We start from the raw sequence: 20,813 nt of genomic DNA, 5'->3' as shown, positions 1-20,813 counted from the left end.
TTGAAGAACAAATTATAACAATCAAACAACAATAATGATAATAACATTAATTGAGAGACTGTATTAGGGCTTTACATATAACTCTTTTAATATTTACAACAGGCCAATGATGTAGACACCATTATTACTCCAATTTTACAAGTGATGAAAGGTTAATTTGACCAAGGTCACATGGCTTGTAAGTGAATGAGGCAGGTCTTTATATTCAGGCCTCACTCTCTCTTATGTGTGTAATTGAGGTCAAGGTTACAAACTATGCTTGCAACCATGGGCTGTTTCCTCAGTTTTATTTTTTATGTGATTTATGAAGAATGGACAGGAGTCAGTGTAAGTTTTTGAAAGAGAAATCTTAAAATGTGTGAATTTTTGTTGCTTTATTAAGAGAAAACTTACAAATATAAACTAGGTTATTAATTACATATCACGAAAGTATCAAATTGGAATAGTGAGCGCTACATATGCTATTAATAGAAAAAGAAGTGTGTTTCAACCCAAAAGGTGATTGCATAATTCAACTGGCCTAACAGGCCTGAAGGGCACCAGCCAGCCCAGCTGGCAGAATTATTGCAGGCTCCCGACAACACTATGACATTTAAAAAGTCTTTTCAAATCAGCAAGTCTTTAGTAACAATGAAATTAATTTGGAAGCAATTAAATATTTTAAAGCAACTGGCAATTCTCCTACATGACAACTAATTTGGAACCATTCACAGGAAAACTGTAAAAGAAGGGGGAAGAATCTCCAGATTTCCAACCATCTTCTCGATTCCCCATGTGCCTACCCAGGAACAGCAGAAAATGAGAAACATTCAGCTTTGATGATAAGAAGGTACATTTACTGAAACCTTACTCAGTGTTACGCACTACTTTAAGCTATATATATATATATACACACATATATATGTATATACATGCTCACTGTGTTGTGACAACCACCCTATGAGAAAAATATTACTCTGACTTTACAGAGGAGTAAACTGACAATTAACTTGCTCAAGGTCACACAGCTATTAAATTATAGAATTAGGAATTGAACCAAGCAGCCTCTTTCCTTGATTAACACTTTCAAATGCTAGACTAAACTGAATTTATCAGGAGTTTTGCAAGAGAAATTTAGGGGGGGGGAAGCTATTTTAATTTTGGTATTATTAGAAGTTTTATATTTTTCAGTTTAGTATTGTTTTAACTTTTTAAAATTAATTTATCTATTGATCGAGTGATTGTCTGCGTTGCGTCTTCGTTGCTGTGCACGGGCCATCTCTAGTTGCAGCAAGTGGGGACTACTCTTCTTTTGGTGCGTGGGCTTCTCATTGCAGTGGCTTCTCTTGTTGCAGAGCACAGGCTCTAGGTGCGCCGGCTTCAGTAGTTACGGCACACGGGCTCAATAGTTGTGGCTCGTGGGCTGTAGAGCACAGGCTCAGTAGTTGTGGCGCACAGGCTTAGCTGCTCCACGGCATGTGGAATCTTCCCGGCCCAGGGATCGAACCCATGTCCCCTGCATTGGCAAGCGGATTCTTAACCACTGCACCACCAGGGAAGTCCTGTTTTATTTTTGATTGTCTATGTAGTGGTTGTGGTGAAATACAAAATAATTCATGTTTACAAGTCACCTCCTTAGAGAACCTATCCTGCCTACACTTTAAAATAGTGCCCCTTCATTTCCTTATCCTCTTACTCTCCTTTATTTTATTTTCTTCATGGTACCAATAACTACCTGACTTTATTTATTTATTCATTCACTCATTGGTTCATTCATTGATTGACGTTTTCTTCTCTCACTTGAATGCAAGCTCTATATCATCTACTGTATCCTCAGTGCCTGTCATATGGTAGGTGCTTGAAAAATTTTTGTTGAATCAATCAATTAAATTTATTGATTTCTGCATTATGTAAATGGCACGCTCTCACTTTTTCCGAGAAAGAGAGAAAATGCTTATTAAGGGCCAGTAAAGTGTAGTACAAAAAAACCCAGGTTCTAGTCCTAGTTCTACCACTAATTTGAAATCATTTAATCCAATCTCTCTGAACCTCAGTAGGCTGTCTTTCAAGAAGGAATAAAAAAGAAAACTATCCAGGAAATGGGGTGATTGTGGCTATGTGAGAAAATCAGATTGGGGTGAGAATGCTATAGATTTATGACCTCCTAAGCATACATTTATATTTATAATATATTTTACATATTTACAAGTATACATATATAACAAAATGGAAAAAAAATTGAAGCAGTAAAGAGGAGTCCTTAATACAAGTCCTACTTCTGTTTCTCTTAGATGTGTGACCTTTGGCAAGTTACTTCCTCTGTCTGGATTTATCCTTACAGGAAAGGAGTAGGTTTGATTAGATACTTTCCAGTTACATTTCAGTACTGAAATGTTATTTCTAGATATGAGATCGATATTTTAAAGACTTAGTTTAAAATACACATTATTTCAATAATAACACTAAAATTTGTGAAGCATTAGCTCACAAATTTGGAAGTAATTACAACAATAGATTTTCAAACCACAGGTTTAGAATTGAATCCCAAGTAACCCTTGCTTTACTATGTACAGTTCATGGAAAATACAAAGAAAACTCTGAACCAAATAGAAATAAGCCACAAACACCAAGAAAGTTTATTATCTTGAGTTTCGTTTGTGCTGTTCTGAAGAGGAATTTGAATAATCACTTACGTAAATTTTTATAAATAGCAATCCCCTAAAACTGCTGTGTTGTTAGCCACTCATCAAATCAAAACGCTACATGACTTTCTTATTCAGTGGTGAGACTATCCACTTAGTGTTCCCAGAAGTAGAAGGTTATTTACAAATTAACACAGTCTGTTGAATTTACTTTTTCACTGATCACGTTAGTAAGATGCATTGAAAAATGAAGATAGGTTCTTTTACTTACGTTTGTTCCTGTCCCCAACTTTCCCCCAGGAAGATTAAAAAACAAAATATGCCCCACAAGCCCATGCTGGAGGTAGTAGTAAACCATGGATATAACCCCTGTGAAGTTGATCTCCTTTTAAATAAACCGAGATTGAAGAACTTAGGTAAGTTGGTTTACTGGTTAATTATTAATGTAAGAAGAGGGACTTCTAAGAAGGAAAAGTAAAATTGGAACTGAAACACCCTTTAATGCCCAGCTATAAAATTAGGAGGTTTTTTTTTTTAATTGGGAGATATTTTATAGACTTGTCCCTAGAGAATTTATTTTGATTAATATAAATAAAAGGATAACGTAAGAGTTTGGCATTGCCATGAATGGCTCAAAGTTACAAATCAGTAAGTTGCATTGTCTTTGGCCTTTAGTTTCTTGACCAGGCAATTGCTCTGATGTTTTATCATCTGTGAGCATGCCTCTGGAGACACTCTGATACTGATGGAGACCCACCTGGATTTAGTTTCACACTGATGCGATTTGATTTTATTTTTTTTAAGAACTTTTATTGAGGTATAATTGACATATGATAAACTGTGTATATTTAAAGTGTACAATTTGATATTTTTTTTCTTATTAGTAATGTATATATGGCAATCCCAATCTCCCAATTCATCCCACCTTGAGGCGATTTTAGAATGGGCCCGGTTTAGAGAAGGCTTAAAAGCTGTCTTTTTAGAGAAGACCTGAATGGTAGTGTCATTGGCAGAAAGGAAGGAAGGAGGAAGAAGAAGAGGAAGGAGGAAGAGGAAGACAGACCTGCAAAGGAAGTCTATGGAATAATTCCTGGTCTGTCCCAGGCGAGAGAAGAAGCTGAATGTTAGGTAGAGAAAAGACTGTGACTGGCAATGAAAACATCATGCTGGGGATACTGCATCATTCTCCAGGGAATAAATGACCAATCAAATACTTTAGTTTTTATTGGGAATGGATATCCTGCAATATCTATTAATTTATATACCACGAATTCAAAATTTGCATTCTTACAGGCACAGAATATCTTTCTTTCCTTTTTTTAAATCTCTTTATTGGAGTATAATTGCTTTACACTGTTATGCCAGTTTCTGCTGTACAACAAAGTGAATCCGCTGTATTTATACATATATCCCCATATCCCCTCCCTCATGAGCCTCCCTCCCACCCTCCCCATCCCACCCCTCTAAGTCATCACCCATCATCGAGTTGATCTCCCTGTGCAGAATATTTCTTTTCTAAAAAATAAACTTACGTTATACTTTTCAGTGAGGTCTTAAATTATTTTAATATAAGAACTCAAGAAAAACAAAGCTTCCTATGACAAATGAGTTTAGTAATTCATTTGTAATGAAATAAAAATTTTATCTTTAAAATTTTTATGATGCTTTATGCTTACTAGAAAATTTTTATTTACTACCTTCCTTTTACTAGTACTCATTTCTAGCCTAATGTATAATAAGTACTCTGTTTTAAAGTAGTAAAACAGATTTCGCTAAACATTTTACTATAATCCAGATGTTTTATGGTCACTTTGGCAATCCTTCTTTTAATCAATAAGGTTCTATTTTAATCACACTTTCATATTGAGTTCATTGGAAAAAAGGCATACAAAGGAAAATTTGATATATAAATTTCACTAACGGCACCTCTTACATATGTTATTAAAATGGCAAAAGTCTGCCACTATTGTCTGACCTATTTGTTTCAGAAGGAAATCTGTAAAATAATTAAACTGGGTTGCGAAAGATGGGTCAAGTTAAAACAAACAAAGTACTTTTGCCATCATTTTCGGGAAAAGATATTTAGGAGAAAGCGAGAACACTTAAATTATCATAGATAATATTTGAAGTGAAGGAAATTTATTTGCTTGTATTATGGAGTCAATATTGATAAGTAATATCAATCACTAACCATCGGCATGTTTCTCTGATAGAAAACATTTTAAAAACGATGGATCTCAAAGTTTCTCAATAGAACTGAAGTTCAGCAGCTTACAGACTCTCAATTGTCTTTAACTAAATTTTTTTCATCTGTCTTCTAAACTTGGCTCAAAGATGGAGTCTTCTTTACATTTTAAAATGTTGGCCTTTGGAGGAGTCTTTGGTTTTTATACAGATACTCCATCTCTAAAAGAGGAGAACGCAGGTCTGGAGGCAACTTTGGTGGTCACCTGACCTTCCTGCTAACGCTACCTCTATTCGACCCTCAGGATCAAGCCGACTTGACTTCACTTAGTTCACAAGGCCCTCCTTGATCTGGGTCCTGCTTGATCCTCCAGCCTCAAATGCTCCTCTTCTTCACTGCAGCCAAGTAGCTGAATTACTTAATATTCTCTGATGTCATCGTGACATGAAAGTCCCCCAAGCAGGGTGATAAACAGTCAGCCCAATACTATTACTATTATCCGTAACATATTTATACCTTCAATTTTGTGTGTCCCTGGAAACATGGGTGATATATGGGTTACTGCTGCTGGCACTGCAGAATGCACCTCACTCAGAATCTACTTAAGTGCTCGCCCATAACACCAGTGAGAAAGGGAATCTTGGAGTACAAACTACATCCAGCTATGGAACCTTATAAGTAAATGCCTCTCATTAGTTACTTGTCTTCCTAAATATTTAAGTGAATTTAAAAAGACATTTAGCTACAAAAAGTTTATTGAAACAAAGTCTTACAGGGAAGCCCAATGTGTAAGCCAGTTACAATAGAGGTGCTCCAGGTGAACAGAGTGGGCGGCCCTGCTCTCTGCCCGTGTGCACCCCCAGGTGGCCTTGAGGAGGCTCCATAGGAACCCTGGGCTCCCTGGACACATGGTTTAAAAACAATTAACTGAAAGCACCAAACAACCTCTTCTAGGTGTTCTTGTTTCATTCGGTCCATTCCATATTTCCCTCTTCCAATATCCCCAAGTCCAGCTTGAAATTAGTTTTCAGTTGATTAGGCCAAAGGAGAAACCAGCCTCTTTTTTCCTTGGGTCCAAGATCCATTGCTTTAGCTGCATATTAAAATTCCTCTCTCAAGTGACTTGGACTATCAACAACACGCCTTTTAAAAGCCCTCTTTTTCTTCACAATCTTATACCTGTACCCCACATCTAAGACCCTGATATCCCAACATCGAATCAGGAATTCACCACAGACTGCAGGAAACTTGGTTAGAGGGTAACGGGAAAATAGATGCTCTAGGTATACACCTCAGAAAACTTTCACACATCTCCCTAAGACACTAGTATAGGAATGCTCTTTGTAGTGTTATTTGTAATAGCAAAAATTTGGCAGCAACCCAAAACAACAGAAAAACAGTAAATACATTACTGTATATTCATACCATGGAATGCAATGTTGGCTGGTAAAACCAACCTGCAGTGTTGGCTGGTAAAACCAACAAAAACATAATAACATTTATATTTATACAAGTTTAAAAACATACACAGCAATGTCATTATCTATGGACATTTATACCAGTCATAATGGCATAAACATATGATTGTGAAAGATAAATACTATACCAGTATAGTAGTTATGTCTGCCAAGGGAAGGAGAAATTTGGAATAGGAAAGAGGTATATGCATCCAATCTATCCATTACCTTTTATTTTAAAGATTTTAAAGGAACATGTGAAGCCAGTATGGCAATATCTTACAAATAATTCAGTAAAGTTTAGTGGTAGTTACACGGGTGTTTGATAGGTCAGTCGCTGTACTTTTCTAAAAGTCTGAAATATTTCATTGAAAAAAAAGTATGGTCTGCAGTGAGGCAGACTTGAATTCAAATCCTGGCTCTGTTTAACTAGCTATGTGATTTGGGGCAACTTAAAACTCAAAACTTGAGCCTCAGTTTTGTCATGTATAAAATCAAAACAATAATGCCTCATAGTCCTGATGGGAGAATGAAATGACATATATAGAAAGCTCTTAGCACACAGCATGCACCTGAAAATGGTAGCTATTATTTACTATTGATTTAAGACATAGTCATGACCTTGTACTCAAAAAAAAAAAAAAAATGTGCATAGGATCATACCAATCTGTATTTAATACAGCTCTCTCCTCCTGGCAGCAGCCAGGCAGAAAACAACACCAACAGTCTCATGACTCTCGGGATGAGACAATCTCTTTATCCTTGAGCCCAGCAGAATTTTGTCCCCATTTCCTTTCTGGTTTGTTTGTTGGCTATCAATTAAAGGTCAGAGATTAGATGACTGACCTGTTAAAAGTCTGTCTAATTGCTACCTCCTGAGAGTTTGACATTCTAACTTAGTTAGTGAAAGAGCACAAAAAGCCTCCCATGGGCCAGAATCCTTTCTAGAAGGCGCCCGATTTTTTTCCTCTTGTTTATGGCATTGGTTGCCATTAGCAGATCATGTGTACCCTCCTAGTTTTGTCTCATAAGCTGTAAAAGAGTCTCCTCTCTCTGTAACAAAAGATATTGCCTGAAGCATTTTTTTTTTTACTTTTGGGAATAAATTTAGTGACTAAGAAAAAAGGCCATAAATGTTAATTCACCATCTCAACAAGACCTACAAACTCCATGGCATTTTACCAGGTGCTGTGTGAGATTCAGACATGGAGAACATGTTCTTAACCTTTAAAGAGCTCATCCAAATAATGACAACACAATAGCTACCAATTATTAGCTCCCTGTCACAGGTATTGTAATAATTAACATACATAAACTGTCTCTAACCTTCACAACCACTCTGAAAGGTGTTAGGACCTCAGGTGATCACTAAATAAACTGAGGTCCAGAGAAATATAGTGATTAGCTTCAGGGAGCACATCTAGTAACTTGCAGAGGTGGGGATTTGTTTGTGTTGAGATTGGTAGGAAAAAGAAGGGAGAGATACGAAGCCCTGCTGAAGTCTTACTTTCTCTTTGATACTGTCTCCAGCTATTTTGTCTGTGATTGATTCTCTGTTTTCTAAACTCTAAGAATTTATAGCCTGGTACATACATTTTGATTCTTATTTAGATACCACTGTAAATTCAAAGTTACAAGTTGGGAATAGGCATGGCATAAGTGAAGCACTACTCTGACTTATGTCTGGGTCTCCCTTCCCCATAGAGTGCCGGTTGAGACTGACTGGAGAGGCAACCAGGCAGATGGCAGACTGGGGAGTTGACCTGAAAAGGCTAGATGAGGGAAGAGCCAAGAAAAACTGGATAAGCCATGTCTTAAGGAACACAGTGGTTCAGATCCAAGGGTGGATGATTTTGTGTTTAAGTCCCAAATGGTAACTGAAGAAAGAGAAAGAAGAAAGCTATTGCTCAAACTATTCTTGTAAGTTACCAGAGTAGTGGGTTGGAATAGCAATAGCACATCCCAAAAGGCCACTGCAGATTCTTAACTAAGTAATGGAATAGGGGAGGATTTCTGAGAGAGAATGGGAGGAAATAGAAAATAATAAGGCCCAAAGAAAAAAACAAGTGTTTGCAATGGAATGCAGTTAAGCACACTTCTTCAGAGGAAGCAAAAAGAGATAAAATAAAAGAAGGTGCCCACTCTCCCTTTATCTCTTGGTTTCATAACCTCAGTGAAGCTAATTTTTTTTTATAAGCTAGACCTTCTGAAGAATGAAACTCAGCCCATTAACCCCCTCTTTGCTTTACTGTCCCACACGTTTTCAGACAATCTTACTTCTTGTTCAACATAAGCTCTCTTATTTAATTCTAATGCCTGAGATGCATCCATACTCACCCACTCATCCAATGGCTGGATGTGGCAGCCAGTCTCCAAGATGGCCCCCAACGTCCTTACCTCCCTGGTGTTCATGGCCTTGTGTGGTCCCCTCCCATACTGCATCGGGGTTGGCCCATTTGACCAATAGAATCCTGCAAATGCAGAGGTGTGGGACTTCTGAGGGTAGGTCATACAAGACATTGCCCATCCCACCTTGCTCTCTCTTGGACTTCCTGCTCTGGGGGAGATCAGCCCCCATGTAGTAAGGACACTCAAGAAACCTATGGAGAGGCCCATGTGGGAAGGCACTGAGGCCTCCTGCTGAGAGCCACGTGAGTGAGCCACTGTGGAGGTAAATCCCCCAGCCTCAGTCATACCTTCTGGTGACAATAGCCCCAGCTAACAACTTGAATGCAAACTCTTGAGAGAACCCGAACCCAAGCCAAAATACCCAGCTAAGCCATTCCTACTGGGCAATTGCACATGTGTTGGTAGTGAATGCAGGAGGTTTCATGTGAGTTGCATTTTTAGAAAAACAGCTATTCTAGTGTACAAGTTAACTATTGCTATGTAATCAATTACCCCAAAACTTAGGGGCTTAAAATTAACAATTATCTTCACAGTTTTATTGGGCAAGAATTCAGGAATGGCTTAGCTGGGTAATTTTGGCATAGGTTCTCTCATGTGTTTGCAATCAGTTGCTGGCTGAGGCTGCAGTCACCTAAAGGCTTGACTGGGGCTGGAGGATTTACCTCCATGGTGGCTTGCTCACAGGTCTCTGAGCAGGAGGCCTCAGTTCCTTTCCATAAAATAGATAAGCAACAAGGATATACTGTATAGCGCAGGGAATTATACCCATTATCTTGTAATAACCTATAATGGAGTATAATCTCCAAAAATACTGAATCACTATGCTGTACACCCGAAAATAACACAATATTTTAAATCAACTATACTTCAATAAACAAACAAACAAACTTTAATTTGCAAGTGCACTTAGAGTTCTTGAAGAACAGTGGGCTCAGAGGCCTGCTTGGAGCGCCACCTGCTGGTAGCAACTTAATAGCGTCCCAAGAAGGATGGAATATTTGATGCTGAGGGCCAGTGCTAACCCATGATACCTTTCCAAGGTAAACCCCCACTTCTTATTTTATGTCTCTTCTGAGAACTACCTTCTTCACTTCCTGGAGATAACAACACCTGCCTTGGATTCTTCATGGAAATGCTTAAATGTGATATCCCTGAGCACTGAAAATCATGTAAACATGTAAGGCGTTCATATGATCATTCTAGCATCTTATCTCTCCTGCTTTACCAACTCCTTTCTTTCTTCCTGCAAACATGCAAAAGTCTCCATTAACAGAAAAAAAAGGCAAATATCAAAAAAAACTTTTCAATAGATTTTCCCACCAAATAACTGCTAAAGGCTTAGTCTGCCCCCAACTTTATATAATTTTCGATTCCCCCATTTATCCATAGACCCTTTCAGAATGCTTTCTGGATATCTCCATGGAAGTTAGATAAGAAATAAATGAAATGGCTAACCAGAAGCAGAGACCACTTGATAATAGTGATTTGGTATTTCCCCATTTTATAGACAAAGAAACTGATGATCAGAAAAGGTTAAAAGAATGGAGGGAAGGAGGGAAGGAAGGAAGGAAAGAAGGAAGAAAGGGCTGCCCAGAATCACATAGAAAGAAGTAGCCAGGGCCATCTATAAAATTTGAGGATCCTGATGCAAGATGAAAATGTAGAGCAGCTTATTCATAAAGCAAGAAAAAAGTGCTGTTAAAGGTATTAAAATATAAAACCTTTTCCTTTCTTCTATGGTCTCTCCCTCAACTTGCCCATGGTGTTTTTTTAAATTTGTTATTTAATATCATTCTAAGTAAAGAAAAATTAAAAATTTAAATTAATGGCATGAATTTTGCCATTCATCTTTATATTGTGCAATGCTAGTTATTTTTGGTTTTTTGGCCACGCCACACAGTGTGTGGGATCTTAGTTCCCCCACCAGGGATCAAACCTGCGCCCCCTGCATTGGAAACACGGAATTGTAACCACTGGACTGCCAGAGAAGTCCCTGTGCAATGCAAGTTTTAAATGCAAATATGAACATTTAAGTCATATGTAGAATCACCAGAATCACACAATTTGTATTTCATAGCTCATGAATACATCTATATTTCATTCCTATCAAAATGGTGGAAATGCTGCACAAAATTAACTCTGCTGTTTTCCCTTTCTTTTCTTTTATCTTGTTATGTGTGTATTCTACCAACACTCTAGACTTTTGCTTACTAATAAATAGGAATAGACTGAAAGGAAAGGGAACTATTGGTTACCCTGTCTTTCCCTTTCCTTCTATGTCATTGTATTTAATGTAAGTGGTTGGCTCATACGTGGTAGCGACAGGAACAAGAAAGAATGTGATGAGGTTCCTCAGTCATCTGTGTTTCTTTGAACGCCACTGTCATCTTCATGCATTCAAAACAAGTTCTGGTTCCAGTGGTAAATATGGCCTCTAGGGGTGTTAGCACCCCTGTTTGCTCAGTCATAGACACAATGCACTCACTTGGTACTCACTTTGAGTCTCATTAAACTTCTGCACATTGTGGGTCCACTGGAATCCTGTGTCCATGGAGTGCTGTGAATGCTCTTTCGGGAGGGGGTGGTAAGGGATGGTGGGCACATGTATCGCACACATCTCCCCTAACTCACATGCATGCTCCATCGTCCAGGCAGACTTAGCTCATAAAACACAAAATTATTAAAGTTATTCATAATGTCAAGAGAGCAACGACAGAGCACTAAATTGTGGAGCCCTGCAGAGTGCCAGGCCCTGGGCTGCTGCATAAGCTGCACACCCACAAAGCTGGCTCTGGAGTAGCTAAGCCAGGAGAGAACTCGAATCTGACCCCAGGGGCAAGTGCCTTAACACATCACATGGAATCTCCTCAAATGACACAGGGCAAGGCATTGGCAGAGTGACAGAGAATGCCAAGGAGATGAGACTGTTTTAAGAGGCTATGTAACAGGCAACATTGAACTGCTGGCCTTGACTCTAGAAGGGTTAGAGAAGTTCCTGAAGACAGAGAAGGACTGAGGATTAGGATAATGGGAAAGGGTAAAGGGATTAAAATCTGGTGGAGAATGATGAGGCTGTAGAAGTGCTTGGAAGGAGATGGTTATCAGAAGGATAGAACAGCTCAGTTACTTTCAGCGGACATACAGATTGTCAGGGCTTATGACCTAAAAGCAGGTCAGTTCCCAAGGGTGGGACAGACAATGTCCTAATCTCTAGATGCTTAGGGAGCATTCACTTTGGCAGCCAGTGTCTATAGGGTACTTTCAAAAAGGGACAAGACCGGAGAGGCAGCCAGTATCAGGAGTCCAACAAAACGATGTTATAAGAGGTAGGGCATGGACTTCCCTGGTAGTCCAGTGGCTAAGACTCTGTGCTCCCAGTGCAGGGGGCCTGGGTTCAAACCCTGGTCAGAAACTAGATCCCTGCATGCTGCAGCTAAGACCTGGTATAGCCAAATAAATAAATATTAAAAATAAAAAAGGTAGGGCAATCCTGGGATGTATTCCGCAGAAGGTCAGGCAGGAGGTCAAAACAAGGAGGCCTATTTGCAAACAGGTAGGATCTAGCTATAAGGGTGAGGCCAGGGGACAGCCAAGTGGAGGCAGGGGCCCTGATCAAGAAACAGACCAGGAGAGACATTGTCCATGGGTATGGGGATTTTTGTTGCAGATGATGAGAAAGTTCTAGGTATAAATGGTGGTGATGGTTACATAACATTGTGAATATAGTGTGAATGTGAATGCCACTGAGTTGCACACATGTGAATAATTAGAATGATAAGCATTATGTTATGTGTATTTTACTATAATTTAAAAAAAAACACCTCTGGAAAAAAAAAAAAAAGAAAGAAATAGAGTAGGGTATTAGGTTTACTAGACCAGGGAGAAGCCAGATATTCTAAGATTAGAATTAAGGTATATATACCTTGGGGTACATATATGGGGAGAGGGTGGGGGCTCTTAAAGACTTTTTTCTCCTCCTGTCTCAGAGGAGGAGGCAAAACAGGTTGAGATCGACACCTCTGGCAGCCTCTTCACTTCCCTGGGCAGGTTTCCTCATCTGAGCAGCTACTGTGCCAGGTCCTGGAGATAGACTCTGGGGCTGAGACCACAGGGATTCGGGCAAGGTAGAAGGTGAATTCTGCCATGTGAGGGGGGCCCCTCCCGTTGAGCCTAGGCCCAGGCCATGGCTAAGGGGCCCCTCAAGTGCTGTAAGGCCCTGGTTTAGGCAGGGAATTGCCTCTCGGAATGCCCTCAACGCCCTTGGAATGCCAGCCCAGGCACCATGTGGGACCTAGCTTTCAAGTGTGCTTAGAAAGAAGGTCCTCATTGGCATCCCAGCCCTCCTGCCTCCTCTTGAGTCAAGTCCTCGATCTTTGTGATTGGCAGACTGCATCCAGCCATCTTTGGCTTGGGGATGAGGGATGCAGTGGAGAGTGAGGGAATGGTGGGGGGTTAGGTGCTGGGATGAGAGGGGGTTCAGTTGTCTTTAGGGATAGAGAGAGATAAGGATGGCTCAACCAGATGGAGAAGCTTGGCGATTGGGATGAGCTCTAAAGGGAGAAGGAAAAGAAGTGAGAGAGTGAAATTTAGGTGCTTCTGCAGTTGTTCATTCAACAAATGTTCACTGAGCACCTAAAATGTTCCAGACACTAAGCTAGAGGTGGGGTAGCAATGAGGAACTAGATGGGGCACTCAAGGAAGACAGACTATCAAACAAGCAGTTATACCAACCTGTAATGAGTATTATGATAGGGGAACAAGGCAGGGCCAGTGAAGACAAATGAGTTTATATTAATTAGAATTAGGTGTTGCTAGGGGGTGGGGGTGGGTGGGATGAAGTGGGAGATTGGGATTGCCATATATACATTACTACTAAGAAAAAAATATCAAATTGTACACTTTAAATATATGCAGTTTATTGTATGTCAATTGCATCTCAATAAAAGTTCTTAAACAAAAAAAAAGAATTAGGTATTGCTGTGTATAATAAACAACTAAAATAATTTTTGCCTAAATGAGATAAACATTTATTTCTCTCACAAATAAAAGAAGGCCAAGGCTGGAATGGCAGCTCCACATGTCATCAAAAGCAGGGGCTATTATCATTTTGTTCCACCATTCTAGCTTTCATCTTCAGGGTTACCTCATGGTCCAAGATGGCTGCTGGAGCTCCAACCATCATTTCTGAGTTGAGAGCTGCAAAAAAGAAGCCAAAAAAGAGACCCATTTCTGTTGAATCAACTTTCTTTTGAGGAGCCTTCCTGGAAGTCCCATACAATTTACATTTCTTTGGAGACTTGGGACTTGGCTATACCCAAATTGAAGAAAAACTGGGCAGCAATGTGGCCAGCTAAAATTCAGGTTTTGATATTAAGGAGGAAAGAAATAACTAATTCTGGGTTAGCTAGTAGTCTCTGACAGTGTTTTCATCTTTTGCATTTGATATTCAGGAATATTGAGGATTGAATGCTCAGAAGTATGTTGAATTCCAGCAGAACTACTGAAGATTATTATTTTTGGAAATATAGAGTATGACCTTCTAAGAGAAGGCAGAATTCATAAAGAAATATATTTAAATATTTCAGTTTAAGACCTTGATTTTAGGGGAAAAAAAGTGAAATTTTCTGCCAACATGTACTAAACAAATTAGTCTCTTAGAGGAAGTATTTAGAAGAATATAATTTATGAAATACACTTATTTTGTCATCCTCTACATTTGTATTTATTTCAAAATTCATTTTTAAGTTGTTTTCTTTTTTTATTTTTTAAATATCTTTATTTATTTTGGCTGCGTTGGGTCTTCATTGTTGCACACGGGCTTTCTCTAGTTGTGAGTGGGGGGCTACCCTTCGTTGTGGTGCATGGGCTTCTCAGTGTGGTGGCTTCTCTTGTTGTGGAGCACAGGCTCTAGGTGTGTGGACTTCAGTAGTTGCAGCACGTGGGCTCAGTAGTTGCGGCTCACAGGCTCTAGAGCGCAGGCTCAGCAGTTGTGGCGCATGGGCTTAGTTGCTCCGCAGCAAGTGGAATCTTCCCGGACCAGGGCTCAAACCCGTGTCCTCTGCACTGGCAGGCAGATTCTTAACCACTGCGCCACCAGGGAAGTCCTCAAGTTGTTTTCACATCCATAATCTTATTTGGGTTTTTACAACTCTCAACATGGTGGCTAAGATAAATGTTGAATTCAGAGAAGTCAAGGGACTTGCTCAGGACCACACAGCCAAATATCAGAGATTCCTGAGCTAGAATCCAAATCACGCATTTCTTTGACAGATATTTAGTGTACGCCAGGTGCTGAGGAAGCGAACACAGTCACTGCTTTCAGGCAGCTTCAGAATGTAGGCTCAGGAATCAGACTGCTATTAGCTGATGGCCTCAGGCAAATTAATTAATCACTTTGTGCCTCAGATTCCTTATCTATAAAGGGGGAGCAAATCAAATACCTACTTCATAGGGTTGTGGTGAGAATTAGATAAATTAATTCTTGTAAAAAGTTTAGGACAGAATCTGACCTTAAGTAAGTCCTCAGTAAATGTTAGATATTATTAGTGAGACAGACATTAAGTAAATCAGCATAGTTATGAGTTTGTAATGATAAACTTGAGATAAATAATTGGAAGGAAAGTAACTTCTATCAGAGCTTGGGCTTGGGGCCCATGGAAATTTCTCTTAGAAAATGGCTCTAAGTGGAGCTCGGAGAAAATATACTGGTGTTAACTATATGAGCATTCCAGACTGGAATTTAGAATTTTAATTCCTGAATTCCTGGATTACACATTCATTTTTAATACACTGCAATATTTCTTTCTATTAATTTTTACTGGAGTATAGTTGCTTTACCATGTTGTGTTAGTTTCTGCTATACAGCAAAGCGAATCAGTTATACATATACATATATCCCCTCTGTTTTAGATTTCCTTCCCATTTAGGTCACCACAGGGCACTGAGTAGAGTTCCCTGTGCTATACAGTAGGTTCTCATTAGTTATCTGTTTTATGCATAGTAGTAGATATATGTCAATCCCAATCTCCCAATTCATCCCTCCACCCCCACCACACACACACACATTACCATTCTTAGCACAATTAACTTAAGAGTGGTTTGTTGGTCCAGAACATCTGGAACCAATTTTTTTTTTTTTAGTAAAAAGAACATGGGCTTAGAAATCAAAAGACAAAGGTTCTAGTTTTGGCTCTGCCATCAACTCACTGATGATTTTATCTGCCAACCTTCTTATTTTTACAGAGGAGCGGTCTTCTACTCCTTGCCCCAACATTAGCCTTTCTTTCTTTTTTGTATTGAGGTGAAATTCACTAACATAGAATTAACCATTTCTAAGTGAACAATTCAGTGGTATTTAGTACATTGACAATGTTCTGCAACCCCCACATTTATCTACTTCCAAAATATTTTCATTGCTCTAAAATAAAACCCCTTACCCAGTAAGTTGATATTCCCACACTTCTGCTGCACCCCACCGCTGGCAACCACCAGCCTGCTTTGAGTTTCCATGGATTTACCCAAGGAAGACTTTTCTCATTTCCCATCACTCCCAACAAAAAATATGAATATATTCTCTCCAAAACCTCCATTCAGCTTCCTTGGTGATACGTTAGTCACGTATAATTTGAGTCTTTTGTGTCTTCCCTCTCCCTCACCACCCAGGCCCTCCCTGACTTAATGCTTTTCCCACCCTAAGTGCTCAGGGCACACTGCATTAAAGGGAAGCAGATCGTGTGCAGGGGTTTTGCCATCAGATTTCTCAGCCATTGATTCTAGTGCCATACATTTACCTACTTACTCAAGTTCCCGCAGTTTTCATTTTGGAGACTGTCCCTTTCAATGGACTCTTGTAACATTGTTGTCTATAGCCAGGAAGTCATCTCTGTACACCTGCAACTGCAGCACATCGGCCACACACAGACCTGCGAGAGGCGACAGTGCACAGAAACGTAGTATAGAGCTCCCAGAGTGCTTTACCTTCTCTAAAATTCTTATATTTTCTTTACTTTGAGGAAAAGAAAAATATGATATCGAGTTTCCTTTTTCTTTCTCTCCTCTTGAAAATTCTACTTAGTGATGTTTATTTCCCTAATCAATTAATATTTTGAGAGCCTACCAGGGGCCAGCCTATGTTCTAGTCGAAGCAGATAACAACAGTAAACAAGACAGGCAAAATTTTCCCCCTAGTTGAGAAGACCTAAACAAATATGTGATGAGATTTCAGAAGGCTTTATTATGATTATTTGTAAAGTTAAAAAACAAACAAAAACAAACCTTTTTGCTGCAGAGAAATTCAAGCCTATACAAAAAGTAGAAAGAATGGTATAATGAACCCCCATACACCCATTGCCCAGCTTCTGCGATTATCAGTTTTGTTTATAGTCAGTTTTGTTTCCTCTATACCCACCTCACCTAGCACTCCCTGGATTATACTGAAGCAAATCCCAGCACCATGTTTATTTTACTTATAAATGTTTCAGTTTATATTTCTAAAACAATAACTTCCTTTTTTAAAACCCCACCCTCAAAAACAATGATAATTTTTTAATATCCCCAAATATCTTGTCAGTGTTCATATCTCCCCTAACAGTTCATGAACTTAAAAAACAAACAACAACAAAGAAAACAGAACAGAATATGCAGTAACTTCCATTGGCCCTAGACTAATTTCCTTTAAGGCACTATGGTAAAAATATCAATTATAGAACCTACAGCATACAGGTGTAGGTCTGAATGTTAGTTAATTCAAATTCAAAATGATTGATAAGCAAGGGAATGGTAGCAATGGTGCAACTGATTCATATGCACTTTTTTTCTAGCACTTTAAAATTTTTTGCTACCACATTACCCAGCTGAATGCAACAAACAAATGAGAAACACAGCACTGCGACATGATGCCCATTCACCTTACATTTTCCCTCTTGATTCAATTTGGCCATCAGCTGCCCCAGATAACTGTGCGTTTTGTTGTCTTCATAACTCAGCCACCTTAGCCCTGCCTCACATCACCTTCTGTCAGGCTAACTTTGCTTTTTTTCTTTTTAAAGATAAAGTACTGTGTTTACACTAATGTTTTTAATGATGAACTTAATATCTTTTTAACTTTACCAGACTGTTGCACTTTTGTTGCTGTTGTTAGTGTTCTGGTTACAAAGTTCCATAGTTTTTTTTTTTAGCAGTCTGTCCCAATTCCATTTTCCAATGTAGCAAGAAAGTCATTAACTGTTATGGAACCCATTTATTGGGTGAAGATATTGAGTTTTGAAAAATCAAATAAATATTAAAAATAATTTATAAATGGTACTGATTTGCACTGTTATCCATAACTTGGGGGAGAACTCAGTAGTGAGACCTGTTTTTATCCCCCACCTCAATCCCCCAGCAAATCAGAAAGGTTTCAGAAAAGTAGAAACTTGAAATTATTGCTCATGACATGACGGCCTATAAAAACATTACATGAACAAAATATGTTCAAATACCTAGATTTTTTTTTTATCCTAGGTTATGATGAGAGTCTAAAATAAATTATTGCCAAAGTTCTGGGTGAACTTTGACAATAATGTATTTGGCATAATAAACAAACTGTTCCCTAATTCAGTATATCAGTTCTCGCTGCTTACCTTTATTTGAAACATCAATGGCTTGAATTTCCCAGGTGGTTAGAAAATCAGGTAGTATCAACTCTAGCTGATACCTGATGGAAAATAAAATATTTCATAGCCATCAAACACAGGTGACCCTTGATTAACTTGGAACCAACTTATCATGATCTCCTATTAATTACAATGTTTGTGTTTTTCCCATATGGACTCTTTAGGCAAACCACAAAGAAACCACATTGTCAGTGCCCACAGGTGGTTGATGAGGTTAAGAAAAGAATAGAGGATGACAAGGGCTTCTTACATATTCAGACCAATTGCCTGTACATCTATTAGGTTGAAACATATGAAATTGCTGTTTGTGTAGATCAAGAATGTTTGGATCAGGCAGATACATACTGTTTGCCACAAACTTAATGTTTGTGTCCCCGCCCCCAAATTCATGTACTTTGAAATCTAATCCCCAATGTGCTGGTATTTGGAGGTGGGGTCTTTGGGAGGTGATTAGGTCATGAGTGAAACTCATGAATGAGATTAGTACCCTTATAAAAGAGGCACCAGGGAATTCCCTTGTCCCTCTGCCATGAGGGGTTACAGTGAAAGACAGCCATGTATGAACCGGAAAGCAGTCTCTCACCAGACACTGAATTTGCTGGTAACTTGACCTTGGGCTTCCCAGCCTCCAGGACTGTGAGAAATAGATTTCTATGTCTACAAACCAGCAGCCTACAATATGCTGTTATGGCCCACCAGTGAACTAAGACATTGTTCAATATACCCCCCATTTTTTGTTTTCATTGCCATGCATTGAAGGGACTATGATAAACTACCAAATAAAAATGAAATTATATTCAGTAAACCCTATTAAGAAAAATAGGGTATACAAAAACAATTGAAACAAAAGGAATTTTCATAGTACCAAAGTCCATTAGTTAGTTATCTTTTCGGTGGACATTTCCTAAGTGTCTATCACGTGCATAGTGCACTCCTAAGACCAAGCATGAGAATAAATAATAAAGGGTCTGTCTCGAAGGAATTCACTCAAGAAAAGGAGATAAATATGTAAACAAACACATTATCACAGAGGGTAATAAGGCCTTCAATATAAGCATGTACAAACTGCAATGAGAATGAAGAGAAGTAAGTATTTAATTCTTCGAGGGGCACTTTTTGGAGAACTCAGTGTATGAGTTGGGTTGTTAAATGTGAAAGGCAGTTTTCCAGGAGTGAGGTGGGGGGTGGGGGTCAAGAAAGAGGATTTCCAGGAAAGGATATAAAGACTGCAAAGAGCAGGTATTGCTGGCACAGAAAGTGCACAATAGGGTGATGGTGCCAAGGGCTGCTGGCAGATGAGCTGGAGCTGTTAGCAAGAGCTCTGATGACAGCATCTTAAGCCACATAGATTTTGCCTGGTAGGTCAAGGAGAAGTGGTTTTAGGTGGGTGGGGAAGTCGCATGATCAGACTTGCATTTTGATACAATCACATGGACAGCTGTGTGTGGAGGATGGATTGGAGTAGAGAAGTGGACAAGATTAGAGTCAGGGAGTGTAAAGGAGGCTGCTGTGCACCAGACAAGTCATAATAACCAAACAAAAACTGATTGTTTCCCAAGCCTACAGATCACCAGTGTTTTACACAGTGTGCTTATTATGTGAGGAAAATAGTGCCTCCTTTTATTTGTTATATAGATAAATAGCACTGGAAATATATACCTAAATGGATGACATATTGTTGGAGTGTTTGTTACAAAGCAATTTTCTAGGAAGACTGAAATAAGTATGTAGAAGTGCAAAGCTCAGATATCACCCCAAACTACATGCTCAGTAAAAGTTCAAGGTAAGTGAATTAGTGGTCTTCTGCAAAGATCACTAATTCTTCTGTTAATCCCGCAGAGAGCTGAGGGAAAAACCAACCTAATGACCAATCAAATTAACCTTGATCAAATGTCAGTCCTATCCTTAATTATCAAAGAAATGCTTGGAAGAATGACAGACCATTTATTTATCATATTTTAATATTTTAAAATTTTCCTAAGCAAAATAAAAATAAAGTCTTAGAATACCTTTTAGGAACATGATATATGTCCCATAGCCAGTTTTCTAAGAAAATTCTTCTTGCAGCTTTTGCGTATGACCTTAATACATCTAAATTAGAAATATAAAAAGACATGGTAAACATAGCATACAATAGAGCAATTTATTAAAGTAAATTTAACTTTTAATTAAAAATTTTAAGGAATTTGGCCAAACATTTAATTTTTGTGATATCAAAATAGAAAAAATAAAATTCTTGATTTAAGGTGTCTAAAATATATTAAGTATAAAGAGCAAGGTACAGAATGGTAATATCCCATAGGTATAAGACAAAATATATAGAGATATAGATACAGATATAGATATAAATTTGATGGGCAGAGAAAATTTCTGGAAGGATATAAAAAATATAAACAACTGCAATATCTTGGAAAGCAGGTGGGTAGTGGGGTCAGGAATTTTTACCTTATACTTCACACTATTACTTTTATAATGAAAACTAGTATAA

General features: G+C 38.6%; 1 protein-coding gene and 1 long non-coding RNA gene across 2 annotated transcripts in view; both read right to left on the bottom strand.

Moving 5' to 3' along the window:
- Nucleotides 1–2,957, bottom strand: part of LOC130846158 (complement C5-like) — a 91,527-nt gene extending 88,570 nt beyond the window's left edge. Inside the window, exon 1 of the mRNA XM_057724211.1 lies at nt 2,893–2,957. Coding sequence (XP_057580194.1) covers nt 2,893–2,957 — 65 coding nt within the window. The remainder of the gene's footprint in view (nt 1–2,892) is intronic.
- Nucleotides 2,958–13,607: 10,650 nt separating this feature from the next.
- Nucleotides 13,608–20,412, bottom strand: LOC130846695 (uncharacterized). The gene is made up of 4 exons (XR_009051608.1): nt 20,335–20,412; nt 18,293–18,366; nt 16,471–16,594; nt 13,608–13,868 (listed from the first exon to the last, which is right to left on the bottom strand). It is a non-coding gene; the product is annotated as an uncharacterized LOC130846695 (long non-coding RNA).
- Nucleotides 20,413–20,813: the final 401 nt, after the last annotated feature.

This window comes from Hippopotamus amphibius, chromosome 2, assembly GCF_030028045.1.
Source record: "Hippopotamus amphibius kiboko isolate mHipAmp2 chromosome 2, mHipAmp2.hap2, whole genome shotgun sequence".
Classification (NCBI taxonomy): domain Eukaryota; kingdom Metazoa; phylum Chordata; class Mammalia; order Artiodactyla; family Hippopotamidae; genus Hippopotamus; species Hippopotamus amphibius.
This window is presented reverse-complemented; position numbering and strand designations above follow the sequence as displayed.